The sequence below is a fragment of the Phaeoacremonium minimum genome, assembly GCF_000392275.1.
Source record: "Phaeoacremonium minimum UCRPA7 unplaced genomic scaffold PA7_03_scaffold_496, whole genome shotgun sequence".
NCBI lineage: Eukaryota > Fungi > Ascomycota > Sordariomycetes > Togniniales > Togniniaceae > Phaeoacremonium > Phaeoacremonium minimum.
In genome coordinates this window covers 249,203-262,204 of record NW_006921398.1, presented here as the reverse complement: position 1 = coordinate 262,204, position 13,002 = coordinate 249,203, and the positions used below count along the sequence as shown (strand labels likewise).

The window sequence follows — 13,002 nt, the reverse complement described above, 5'->3', positions numbered from 1 at the left end:
CTGAAGTGTACGGGGCGTTGGTGCCCTGCAAACTACAACAAGGCTAGACGGGTCAAGAACGGTCTGCGGATGTCTCCTGCTAAATAGGGGCTGTCGATGCAGGCCGCCGTTGAGGATGTCTGAAATGGAAAAGGGGGGAGGTATCGTTGCATCGATGAATAGCCAGCTCGCAAGGAGTCACTATCGTTACATCATTCTAGTTCTTCTTGAGTTCTAACAAAAGATCGTCCCAATATTATCTTAGAATGTGTCTATCGAAAATCGGTGATCGAGTGTGATCTTAAACCTGCTTGCCATGTAGTTGAGCGAGGTTGGCCGTGGATTTTATCACCGTACACAGTTTTAAAGGACCCATGTTGGGGGCTGAAAATAGTTGCCTAATCTTTCTCACCCTTGCTTTCTTCACCGTTCCCTAATTGCCGGAGACAGCAACTCTCGAAGTGTGCCCAGATGAATGAAGAGTATGTAGACTTGAGAGTGACTATCTAACAGAGGTGAAGGTCGAATGTATATACCCAATGGCTCAGGCACCCACCGACCCTGCGTACGGCAAGCGTTTTATCATCTGCTGCGATGGGACCGGCAATAACTACCGCGACCTGACCAAAGCCATGTCTAATGTGCCACGGCTAGGCCGGTGTGTCAAGAGGACAGACGAGCGCGGCCGGCGATACATGCAATATTGGGCATACCTGCCAGGCATTGGTTCCACGACGGGATCTGGAGTGTGGACGACTCTGAGGAATAAGAGCAAAGGGGCCACAGGTGGCGGTGCGTAGGATCTTACGCTTTCTGACACATCGTCATTACGAAACTGGTCTAAAAGGTATCCAGGCATTGAGGAGAACGTCCGAGCGGCGCACACATTCCTTTCTAAGCACTATGGCAATGCTTCAGACTCCGAGATCATCCTCGTCGGCTTCTCTCGCGGGGCTTTGACCGCGCGTGTGCTTGCTGCCCTGATCAACGACGTTGGGCTACTCAGCGAAAAGGGGCTACGGCATCACGAGCTCATTTTCACGCACTGGGCGGCAAGGCGCCAGCAGTGGAAGGACGAGCCGGAGAACGACAGACTCGTTGTCGAAGCCATACGGAAGAGATTCGCCCCAGACACTTTCTTGTTCCAGGACGGCCGGCAGATTCACATCAAGGCCGTCGCTGTCTGGGACACAGTCCAGTCTCTCGGCTGGAAGCAGGTCTTCCAGAACGTGCTGCCGTGGCTGGCCACCGAAGGCGAGGAGCAGCGCTTCGCCTTTGTACGCAACCGGCTACCCTCGAATGTCGAGAATGCCTTCCAGGCTCTGGCGCTCAATGAGCACCGCCGCAACTTCCAGGCAGTGATCTGGGATGCTGAAGGAGCTGCGTCTTCTCTGATGAAGCAGTGCTGGTTCGCTGGCTATCACTCGGACGTGGGTGGGGGAAATGGAAATTGGACGAACAATGTTGCGAACATAAGCCTCGTGTGGATGATCAGCCAGCTGACTGACACAATACAATTCGATCTTAATGAGCTGCAGCGGCTTGTTGAGTGGACACACTCCGGATACAGCCCGCCTAGGGTCATGTTCGAGGCTGACGAGGCGCCGTTTGTAGACTCAAAGACGGGGATCTACAAACATGCTGGAGATCATCATCGCTCGCCTGGACAGCATATGCATCCCATGGATACAGTTCATCCAGGAGAGACAGTGCACTGGAGCGTCGGCGGCGAGCTGGCTGCTAAACTCTTAGGTGGTCGTCCACCGATCCTCAATACATGTACCAGGGTCGAAGGGGAAGCCAAATACCGTGTGGTGGGAACAGAGGCACAGCTAGATGAAGAACCCGTGACAGCACTAGAACGAGAGGCGGTGCTATGGAAGGGGATGGCGTTGAAGCAAGGCGAATCTCGCAATGCCCCCTTACCAGGATGGTATGGAGGGTCAATACTTCCTGTTGAGCCGATCATCATAGCCCCTGGGAGCGCGGCTGTAGAGCAAGGCCTAGAACTCAAAAGCATTACGGTACAGGAAGAGGGTGAGATGAAGAAAAGAATCGATGAAGAGAAGCAACAAAGACGTACACATTTTCGCAACCCCAACATACCAGATGGTGGCCGAGATGACTTGAGCAAGCAGTGGCGGAGTTTGTTGCCCGAAGACTAAGGAGAGTCGCTTCATACCTCTGACCTTGCAGATACTGCTTAATCTTCATTTATCAACGTAGGCCAAACAGCAATCTGAAACTTATATCAAGTATTGGACCAGATATCATATATGCAATCACTTCTGTATGAAGTATTGGCGTTTATTTCTATAGAAATCATGCATTCCTACGTTGTTGATATCGCAATACATCGTGACCGAGCTTGTATGAAATCGAGAAGCCTTGCTCGCTTCCTTAAATTTATGCTTAACGAGTCTTCTGTGCAGTATCTCTTATCGTTCCCTTTAGATGAAGACCATCTACGACGTATTGTAAGTCCTAATTGAATGTCACAAAATCACATAGAAGCTTCTCTGGTGGAAGTGGAAGACTTAGATCATAGCTATTCAAGGCAATTATTCATCATTACCTATATAAAATATGAACGCATTCACAATATACCGCAACCCGCGAGAGTTCTCACAAGGCTGAACAGCCCCCAACATGGCGTCTGCGGCTGGAACAGCCATGCTTACTGCAGTTTTCATCTGCAAGCCACTTTTCGAACCCCAGCATGCATAGCATGAACAATTTTGCGGGATAAAAAGCAAGCATTAAGATATGACCATCACAAGACTGCGAAGACGTTTTCTGGGTGCCACAGTCTCGGCATGTAGAGCCTTTCAGAGCAAGGCGTGGCCCGTGGAGAGGTCCGCTGCCACAGTGCTCCGCTTACAAAGGGGCTCGATGAGAAGAGGCGCAAACACGGCATGTATGGTGGACGAGCAGTCACCCACGAGATTTCCATTCTCAGCCTTCTGCAGAGCGCGGATCGTGATGAAAGCATGGTAAGCTTGCACACTCCGGATCGACACGTTGCGGCATGCGATCTGCTCTCGCGGAAAACGGCGAGGTTATACGCGAGGACGGACCCCGAGCTGTCGGGTCTGGTTGGAAATCCTTAGGGAGCCGATGACCTCCGCTCAATGGAATCATCGTACAGGAACACATTGCTGATCATGGATGATCCTGCCTTTTTCTCTCATTCGAAGCGACTTGCAGTACAGAAACCTAAGACATCTTACGCAGGTACATAGATTAGACACGCACAAGACAAGTAAGTTCTGTCACTCATCATTAACAGCATTGCCTATGACAGGAGAGTGAGGGACTTTCTTCACTCGAGAGAATCCTTCGCTCAGTCTCTGGAAGAGCTGCCTACCAATAAACTCACCATCAAGAGAAAATTCTTTCTTACGGCTAGCCGCGGTGAAGAGCTGTTTGCACAGTACAGTCAGCTACTTGGGATGACAGGCGGATGAGTGATTTTGAATAGAGGCTCGATAGCCAAGAGCGGAATCACCCAGAACCCGGAGGACGTATCTATAGTGGAGGACGCGTCCGACCGGCCCGCCCCGACGAGAGAAAGTGGGTGTATGTGCATGCAATCGTGGGATGGTTTTGGGCAAGTGGTAGGCCGAGAGGCGTTCATGGAGCTGTAGACCAGGGGTGGCGTTATCTTCCTCCGTTGCAGATGCAACTCAATAGCCAATGGATCTTTTCAGAAGAGTTGAGTACCCCAAGACGGCCAATTAGCGGTCCTGGCTCCTCCCACGCACTGATTTTGTTGCGATGTTCCACTGGGAATCAGACTCGATTCAATGCAGTCTGGCCGTAGGACGACAGGCGTGGCGAGTCACAAGGTGACTGGCACTTGCAAGTATCCTAGTTGGTTCTGTCAACTTCGGAGAAATGACATGTCTTGGATGTCATGCATAGGTATCGGTTGTCAAACGTGGGATAAGTGGAGTAGAAGTCTTTCGAAAGGGTATCGGTTGAACTGATCATGGGAGCCATACAGATCTAGCACTTGACCTAGTATTTGTGATTGCTGGGTCGGAGACTGAACCGATTCAGCCATACCCAATTTGAGATATCACTAGGCAATTGAAGGTTGGTCGTAGATGTGGCGGATAGGTGCATGAGGGCGCCGCTGACGGTAGCTATTGATGATCATGATATAGTTTCAAGAGACAACCGTAGATCAACCATCCGTGACTTTCAAGAAACTAACTTCACACTGTTGGTGGCTGTACTCTGTGTGCCATGACGAGCACAGACGGAAGACAGCAGCTGTCATATGCCGAGAGTTCAATCTCAGACTTATTTCCAGTTGAGAAACGCTGAGACCAGGCAAGCATCTACTCTTGACAGAGCAGAAACAACAATCAAAATTAGTGCTATGATCATCAATATAAATCGTCATCAGTCGACAATTCTTGTTGACAATACATCGCAAACCAGGCTCCAGCTAATGCTGCAATCGTCTGGCGAAACTTTTCTTAAGGACAACAATAACAACGAACGTCCGCATCCACGACACCCTCCGAACGGCTCATCGCGAGTTTGTCTGTCCTGACAAACCTTGAGGGGTACCATGGTGATGCTGAATCGGAACCGAGCGTCAAGAATGCGTCCTGTCCCGTCGTCATTGGTACTCGAGAGATTGCGTCAAATGCAGCCCAAGGCCATCAAATAAACGCTGACTGTATGGCTCTGATATTTCCTACTGCGGTTACCTGCAGTGTGGGGTGCATTGTACGTGAGGGTTGAGCTGAAGCCAATCTGATGATATACTGGATCGATGAGTAGTTTGATAACACATGGCGACATGAAATTGAGCCAAGCTGTTTTGAAAAAGGGTAAGAAAATACATTGAAACCCCGCTTCTCCTGCATGAGTAACACAAGAATATGTGAGTATCATTGGAGAAGTGCGAGCGCGAACCTGTGGTGAGACTCTAGGAGGATGTTGGATGTTTGTCACCCGATAATCCTAAGCCCTCCGGGGTTTGCGGACCTTATCCGTTCAACCTCAAAACACTGGGACAGATTGGCGGGTGCACTGGGAAACGAGAAAGAAGGTATCACGCTGACTAGCGGGTGTCCTCTTCTACGGGTAGCTCCCCGAGTGAACCTCAACTCTACCGGATCATCGACCTGCAACATTGGGTAGCAGAACGATCGTCGTAATTGCTCTCAAACATCAGGTTCTCCCAGCTACTCAGATACTGAGCCACACAACCTTCTTTGGGGTCCTACACAACAAACGAGCCGTCTTCCGCGCTGCAACCTCGACATGGAGGTCTTGGAGGGAATTGAGGTCAACGTAGTGGTAACCACTGGCCAGCCTAACACGTTGAATTCACCCCAGAAACGGCCTGATCTCGTTGCCTTTTCGGTATCTAGATTCGCACGGCATTTGGAAGTTGCCCATGGTTCGCCTAGCGATATCGGGCCTCAAGGCATTGTCCCCCGGGCAAGGCTCGGATTGATTCTATCGATAGCATCGAACTCGACGACCAACCATACTGCCTCACGAAAGACCAGCCCCGCGATGAGAGCGTACCTTTTCTCATACTTGTGAAGTGTGCCTTGCTGCAGGACAGGGCCGTTTTGTCGAGGCCCAACGTACTGACGAATCACAGCGTGACACAAGTCAAGTCCACGGCTTCGATCCGATATAGCAACCTGCAAGCTGAAACTCGGCTTGCCAATTTTATCACCCCGTGGTTTTCCCAAGCAAGGGTTCTTGTTGCGGACTGGCACTGCGAGCCTGCACTTATGAAATGGCAGAAGATGCTTGGGTGGTAGCAAGATGGACCTCAAGGAGAACTAGTCACAAACTGGACCTAGCCGAGGGGAGCTAGGGAATGGCAGAACAAGAATGGAATGAAGATCGCATTCAAGGACGAATGTGAAGAGGTAGCTGAGGTGATCTGCTTCACTAAGTGTCAAGCTTCCGACGGTTGGGTAGAAGCTGGGCAATATGACAGCGACTGATAGGGGTACAAGCAGCTGAGTAAGACTTCTTTTGATGCTAAAGCCTCTTTTGCGACGGTGGCTGACAGTCCCTCGTCATGAGAGATTTGTTAGTTCAACTTCATGGTAGACAAATTCAGATGGCGCGCACTGTTGTTTGGTGAATGTTCTGGTGGTTGGGACTATGTCGCTGGACTGGCACCGGCACATTCCCCGTGATAACCAGCGGCCAATGGCCTATGACGCTTTATTGCAGCCTCAGAATTGCGACTTCTAGTGCTGCGGCTCGTAGGCTTGTTCCATAGACGGAATGGATGGCACCGTTGGGCATCGAAACTTCCTAGCTCCCATTGACACGGCCGTTGCCACGTTGCCAGGCTCGTGATAGTCTTTAGTGTTTCAATTAATGCCCTGTTCAAGCAAAGGCGTCTGGCGCTTCCTGACGTCGGCATCCCTGCTGGCTAAATCTAGCAATGCAAGGTGAACGAAAGTCTCAAAACACATGCAAAGCATTCTCTGCTCCAAAAAAAATTAAAAGATTGTCTGAAGCCTCAACGTCACTGTGGGCACTGATGCGGCTTCGGAACGGGATGCTGCAACTAGGCACAGGGAGCATCGCTTAGGTTGACTGGAAGAGTCGTTGACTCTTGGACGAAGACTTGCAGCAGCCCGGGCGATGAACACGATGCTATGTGATTCATCCAACCATAGTAAGCGGTTGAAGTTGACTAGTCAGTATCCTGGAGCGGTTTTGTCAGTGACCGCTGGGGGTCGGAGTCGGGCATGGGCATCACGCCCGTCTTTCCAAGTGTCTGTCAGCGTCCACCGATCCGATACGGCCTACCTACCGCGATGCAAGGCAAAGTGAAGACCAGTCGGCTAAGCAGGCGCAGCAGAGGGGCGACGTATGCCATTGCATATCGGCAGTGCACAAGCGGCTGTTATTGTCTGGTCAAAGTGACCGAGGTCTTGGTACGCCCAGGTTTCGTTGCGTGTGTCTCTTCAGTGGTTGATACCCCAGCTTATCTCTGCCCTTTACCTTGAAGCAGTGGGAGAGGAGGTGCAGAATACCTAGGTGAAGGGTGAAGAAACCGTTCAAAGTGCTAGAATGCCTCTTCCTGCCTGGCCTTCCCAGACCAGCCAGGACCTGGGGAATATGCAGTGCAGTGAAGTCGGGCGAGTTCGGGGGAAGAGGGCGGAATGCGACTAATGCTGCTGTTGATCTCGTGAACAGATGAAGACGCACCAGAAACATCCATTGGTGAGCACCTTGCAAATAGCTGCAGGCATTAGCCAGCCCAGTCAAGTCGTTCCTGCCGGTAAGAGTGGAGGTACCAAGGCAACTACCTAGCTGCAACTGCCCTCCGCCCAGAATCATTCGGATCTACTTGAGTGACAACCAGCATTGCGACTTCCTTTCCCCGAATGCTTGCTAGCACAAGGAAGGTACACCAGCGTTGACTGTAGGTAGGTATCTCACTGAGGTACTGTTACCCGGGAGGGCAGGGGCAGTTGAGGTGTATTCCAGATCAGAAGGTCTGAACTTGAGAGGAGGGAAGGAACTATCCGGGCCTCTTGATTTGCAATGATCAGATAGTCAGTAGTCGACGATTATAGCAAGACGGGAGCTTCCATATTCAAGGACCAAGCAGCAGCCTCGATGAGCCATGTGCTGAGCAGCTTTACGGCAAATGAATGATGAAGGTTCGCCTAGAATAGCAGGGTTGAGCAGGGCACGTAGGTAGGCCGCTTTGCACGAGCCGACGTGAGGTGCGACCATCTCTAGTGAATGCATCATTCCTTCCAATTCATGTTAATTCAATGCAATGCAATGTAATGGAAGGTGCAACAGAACGGAAGAGAAGAAAGCAAAAAAACAGCAACGGACCAGCCGATTTAGCTGTCATGGTGGCATGTCGCGTTGCGCCGGGAAGGCAGCTGTGGTGCCACCGGCCAGCCCCTGTATCCTGACCTTTTTTTCCTTTCAACGCTCTTCGGGTGTCACTTCAATACTGAATGAAGGGGCTAACATCCAGTCTCCCGCTGTCGCCTGTTCCCCCACACCGCGCTCAAAGGGTTTGTTAAGACGATGGGGTAACAGCCATGACAACGGGCCTTTTACCCACGCCAGAGAACGTGGGACTTTAGGGACTAATTCACCACCGGATCTCATCTGAGACGGCAAAGCTGGTTGTACCTAAATGCATCTACGTACACACTACACTACATACAAATCAGCCCAAGCAATCGGAGCAAACGGCCTGAATAGGTTACTGAGCGATATTGGACCAGTGGGAGCGAGGCCTTTGAAGGAAACTCCAGGGTATTTTTCTCGCCTTTTGGCCACTCTGGTTCCGCCATGCCACGGAAATATGGAGTCGGCATCATCCACTGGTCCTCTGGTCCAGTCGAACGATGAGCGAAGGGCTCAGTCCCAGGCGATCAGCCGTCCGATCCTATCGCTTCCATCCAACGAGCTTCGCCTCTTCCCACTCGAGCCACTCTCTTCCTGGCCTTTCCCGCACATCATTCTCTTGCAGTCCTGTACTATGTCTATGTACTGCCAGACTGCGTAGCAGCAGCACGACTAGAAGAGTATAGGGGAGAGTAGGGGAGGTACCTCCGTTGAGCATTGGCCTGCTCATCCAGGGAGTCAGGGTCTTTACACCAATACTATATACTGTACTATAGTGAACAGTACCCGAGGACTTGCTCGCTGGCTGCGGGAAGGCCACCCAGGCCCACATCCACGTCCATACTACGCAGTACTCTCTCACGTCCAGGCCGGCCCATGGACCACGACCACCATGTCATGCCGCCAACGCCCGGCAAGGACCCGATGTTAGGGCATCGAGCTGTATGGCCGGCCAGCGAAGCTCTTGGCTAGCCCTGCACCATTTTCATGCAAGTCCGTCGATTGCGACCACACCCTCACGCGGTGCAGAGTCTGCGCTCATCCCATCAGCCCTTCGCTGGGCTCTCCGATGGCCGCCGCCTCCTTCACTGCCTGTCGTTCTCTTAGGTGGCCACCAGCATGCGACTAACACCACAGGCGACATGTGGGCCCTCACCCACGCGGATGGGAGCGATGGGGACCGCATGTAGGTCTGTATGTATGTATGTATGTATGTACAGTCGGGATGTACATCTGAGAGGTACCTACCTACTCCCGAATGCACCCTGCGACCCGATGTGAGGGTGAACTCTAGATGTACCGACTCACTCGTCTGTGCTGCTCCGCCCGAAGTCATGTATCCGTGTACATCCTTCCCATCGATCGTCTCCGACCTCCATCTGTCAATGGCCTTGCCGTGCTCCACCTCGCTGATAATCGCGGGAGACAGTCACCTCTGCATATAACGTTAATCCTCTCCCCAACCAGACTCTCCACCCAACCCCCTAGGCTGCATATCTTGCCAGAGCTTCTCATCGCCAACCGCGCTGTCCTGTCTTGACACTTCACATCACTTCACCTCACACGCTTCCTCAATCTTGCCATACAAGTCCTCCCACGACTCCCCCCATCCATCGTGACCCCAAAGGACGACTACCCCCAAAAGACCACCCTCGTTGCCCGCGCTTAACTTCCGCTGCCCAACCTAAATCCAAGCTAGCCAACGGCATCTACAGCCTCAGTTTGTGGAGAACCGCGTACCTCCAATCGATCGTACATAAACGGGCGCCTAGACCCATACGGGCCGTGCCTCACCCATCGTCAAACATCCCGCCGCCCAACTGGCCTTGTCACCACGCATCTGCTCTATATATATGAGTTGACCTGCTCCCGACACTTCGACTTGACCCCTCCACCCCACATCGAAGCATAGACCCTGAAAACCCCCAACTCAACACCATCACCACCCAGTACCATACTCCCCCATTCTCACAATGCCTTCTTCAACGCGAAGACAAAGTGCCGCCACTCACAGCACCACCTCTGGGGACTCGAGGAGTAGAAGGAGTAACGACTCTTATGAATCCCAGTCCACCAACCCGACCTCCCTCTACGCCAGCCCCAGACCCTCCGAGCTCAAGACCTCTCTGTCTAGCGGACCGAGGTTTCAATATGCCTCGTGCGAGCAGGATGTCTCTCCCGGCACCTCTCTATACCCGCGTTCTTCAGTCGACACCTACGCCTCTACTACCGCATCGGAGGAGGACCTCTCGCTGGATCAGGAGGACTCTTCTATGGAGTACGAATACAACCATATCCCACCTCTACCTGTCTACCGCCGCGAGGTAGTCGAGCACAATGTCCGCCCTTCAACACCACAAGACTTTGCGAAGCTGTTTCCCAGCATGAACCGTCTGTCAATTCGACACGACGAGTTCACGCCTGACGGGAACATGAACTTGCGAGTCGACACGGTCGCCCCTGGCCGCAAGAGGACAACCATCCAACTCTTCCACCTTCGCATGTACGACCTCGCAAAGCGCGAGTTCTCACTGCGTCGCTATTGCCGCGACTCTGGTCGCGAAGTTTGCCACTCAAAGCGGAAGTACGTCGAGCCCGCGCCCGAAGGCAGACCTACATTACAGCGCTCCATGACCAGCGCCATCAAGACGCTTGGCAGCGCAGCTCGACCAGCATTCAAGCGCTCAAGCTCTGGCGCCTCTATCACAACTGGCAAAGAGACCAAACGACCCGGGACTTCTCAGTCGTCTTACGAAGGCGACGACGAGTTCGCAAACTACTTTTCGCGCGCAGCTTCTTTTGACAGCAAAAAGAAGGCCCTCTCTTCGCGACCACTTCCCACGAACTCCATCAAGCTGGAGTTCAGCAATTACGCCCGCGTCGACGTTGAGCGTAGAGGTGGCAAGAATAACAAGCGCTATGAGTTTCAGTGGTGGGGCCACAAGTATTCCTGGAAGCGTGTAGTGGAGAAGCACCTGAACGTCGTCTCCTTCCACCTAATCCGGGATGGCACCCAAACCCCAGTGGCACACATCGTACCCGAGACCCGGTCACCTAACCAGGTCCTCGCGGACGAGAGCGCCGGCGGTTGGGTACCGCCTTGCTTCATGTGGATCAGCGACACGAGCCTGATCAACTGCATGACTGACGTCGCGGACGTCATCATGGCTACTGGTCTCATGGCTTTAGTTGATGATTGCATCAAGGAGCGATGGCAAACAAAGAAAGTCCATCGTCTTCCCGTCCTCGGAGATGTTGAGTATGTTGGCCCCAAGGCCTTCATGCAGCAAATGCTGTTCCGACGGAATACTTCGCCAGAGCAGCACTCCCATCAGCAGTCCTCAAGTCCGCTGCGCTACGCGAATCCCATCTCTGCTTACTAGTAGCGGTGATGGTTGAACACGACAGAACGTCCCTCATCAATCGAGTGCAGTGGACAAAGTCCCGGTCACATTGAATAAGACCGGGACAACACGTTTTCTTGCCTTGTATCATGGCAACACCCTTTCTCCCAAAGTCAATTCTTGTTGGAGACCAATATGTTTTTTCCCTAGACTTGCACAAAACATTGTGTAGTCCACCCCAAATAAGAGCGTTCCAGTCGCTAAATGTGAAACATGTATGATGAAGCAAATCTTGTTTCTTATCACCGGCAGCAACTCTGTCTTTTCATTTCTTTGTTTCATATTTCTATCATCTAACGGCATCTTGGCAACGTTTCCAAGTTTCTTCTTGTCCAAACTTTTTCACATCTTACACAATATTTACGGAACAGGACACATGCAAGTGTCATCGAAAACAGTCATTTTCAAATGTATGAAACCAGTCATCCCGGCTACGGAGGCAGAGCCGCGCAGCACATAGTTGCACTCATCTTGGGAAAGGGTTTCAATGGAGTACAAGGGGACAGCCATGAATTTACGAATGGTAGGGACATGTGTAGATGAACAGAATTTGGGACATTTCCGGTTGTAGATACTCTCCCTCCCTAAGGCAGTGGGACATGGGCATTGGGGATACGTTGTATCACGGGCGTTGCATATCAACTCTATCATGAGCATTATGAAAGCATTTACTCAACCGAACCTCTTCGCAATAATGATACCTTGTGCAAAACATTTCTCCTTCGTGCCTCTGTAGTCAGTCACTGTCTCTCCTCTCGCGCTTCGCGATCCGCCACACTCAATGCCGAGCGCTGCGTGAGTCCAACTCTTCGAAAACCCTATTGTGCACGACGTCGTGCAACACACGTAGACGCCCGCAACCATGACTTGCCCCTGAGATGCGCATGTGCCCAACTCCCCCAGCCCCCCTCAGCGTCCGACCGAGTCCCGCGCCCGTCTGGAATAAACGACCCTTCCCCCTCTGCGTGTGCAGTGAACGCGGAAACCCGCTCGGCCCCCCGGCCCATGGGGAACATCGTGAACCCTCGGAGCATTGATTTAAGATTCTCGCCACCGGTGGCACCCAGACAGACTGACATCGGGGATTATTCGCCATGTCGTGTCGTGTCGTGTCGTCTCTGCTCTGCCCTGCCCGCCTGGGGACGGATGCGGACGGACGGTCGCACCAATCGAGGCCGCGGCCACGAGGCACACGAGTGACACAGCGTCGACTCTAGAACGTTTCCGCCCTCCTTCCGCCACGGCGACGAAGCCGTTGACTGGCTGAGTCCGGATGGACACAGAGCCTGTCAAAGTTGTATGCAGTGTAGCTCGGTAGCACACAAGACGAGAAATCTCCGACAGTTGCACGGGTCTAATGTAGTTTGTCTGATTGATTATTTGACGGGAATTAAGTCATTTGGGAATCTATCTGCTGAGGCTCACACACACTCTGTCCTCCTCTCACATGCGTTCGTCCTCTCCAACCTGTCGCTCAACAAGCTGGAGCGAGATCGGGAACGTTATGTCCACCGTCCTCTCTAGGTAATGATGGCTACGCCATTTGTGTACCCCTGGGGCCATTTGCTTGCTCCTGTGACAGTCCGGCCCTCCGTCTCTGTATGATTTCTAATTTGTTTGTAAATGTTCTTTAGCAACACAAGCTCTTGAGAAACAATGAATTGCCCCGCGCCATGTATCTATCGAAAAACAAGGGGAAGTTTGGACCATGATATACACCGTATTACAAACAACAGCA

General features: G+C 52.2%; 2 protein-coding genes across 2 annotated transcripts; both read left to right on the top strand.

The window, feature by feature from the left end:
* Window positions 1-454: 454 nt before the first annotated feature.
* Window positions 455-1,558, top strand: UCRPA7_6810 (putative peptidoglycan binding domain containing protein; the record flags this gene model as incomplete). The annotated part of the gene is made up of 3 exons (XM_007919346.1): window positions 455-461; window positions 835-1,409; window positions 1,550-1,558. The coding sequence occupies 3 exons, from the start codon at window positions 455-457 to the stop codon at window positions 1,556-1,558; spliced, it is 591 nt and encodes a 196-aa protein (XP_007917537.1).
* Window positions 1,559-9,833: 8,275 nt separating this feature from the next.
* UCRPA7_6809 (hypothetical protein) lies at window positions 9,834-11,243 on the top strand (the record flags this gene model as incomplete). Its single annotated transcript, XM_007919345.1, has 1 exon — window positions 9,834-11,243. One exon carries the CDS (start codon window positions 9,834-9,836, stop codon window positions 11,241-11,243), a length of 1,410 nt encoding a protein of 469 aa, XP_007917536.1.
* Between the last annotated feature and the right edge of the window lie 1,759 nt (window positions 11,244-13,002).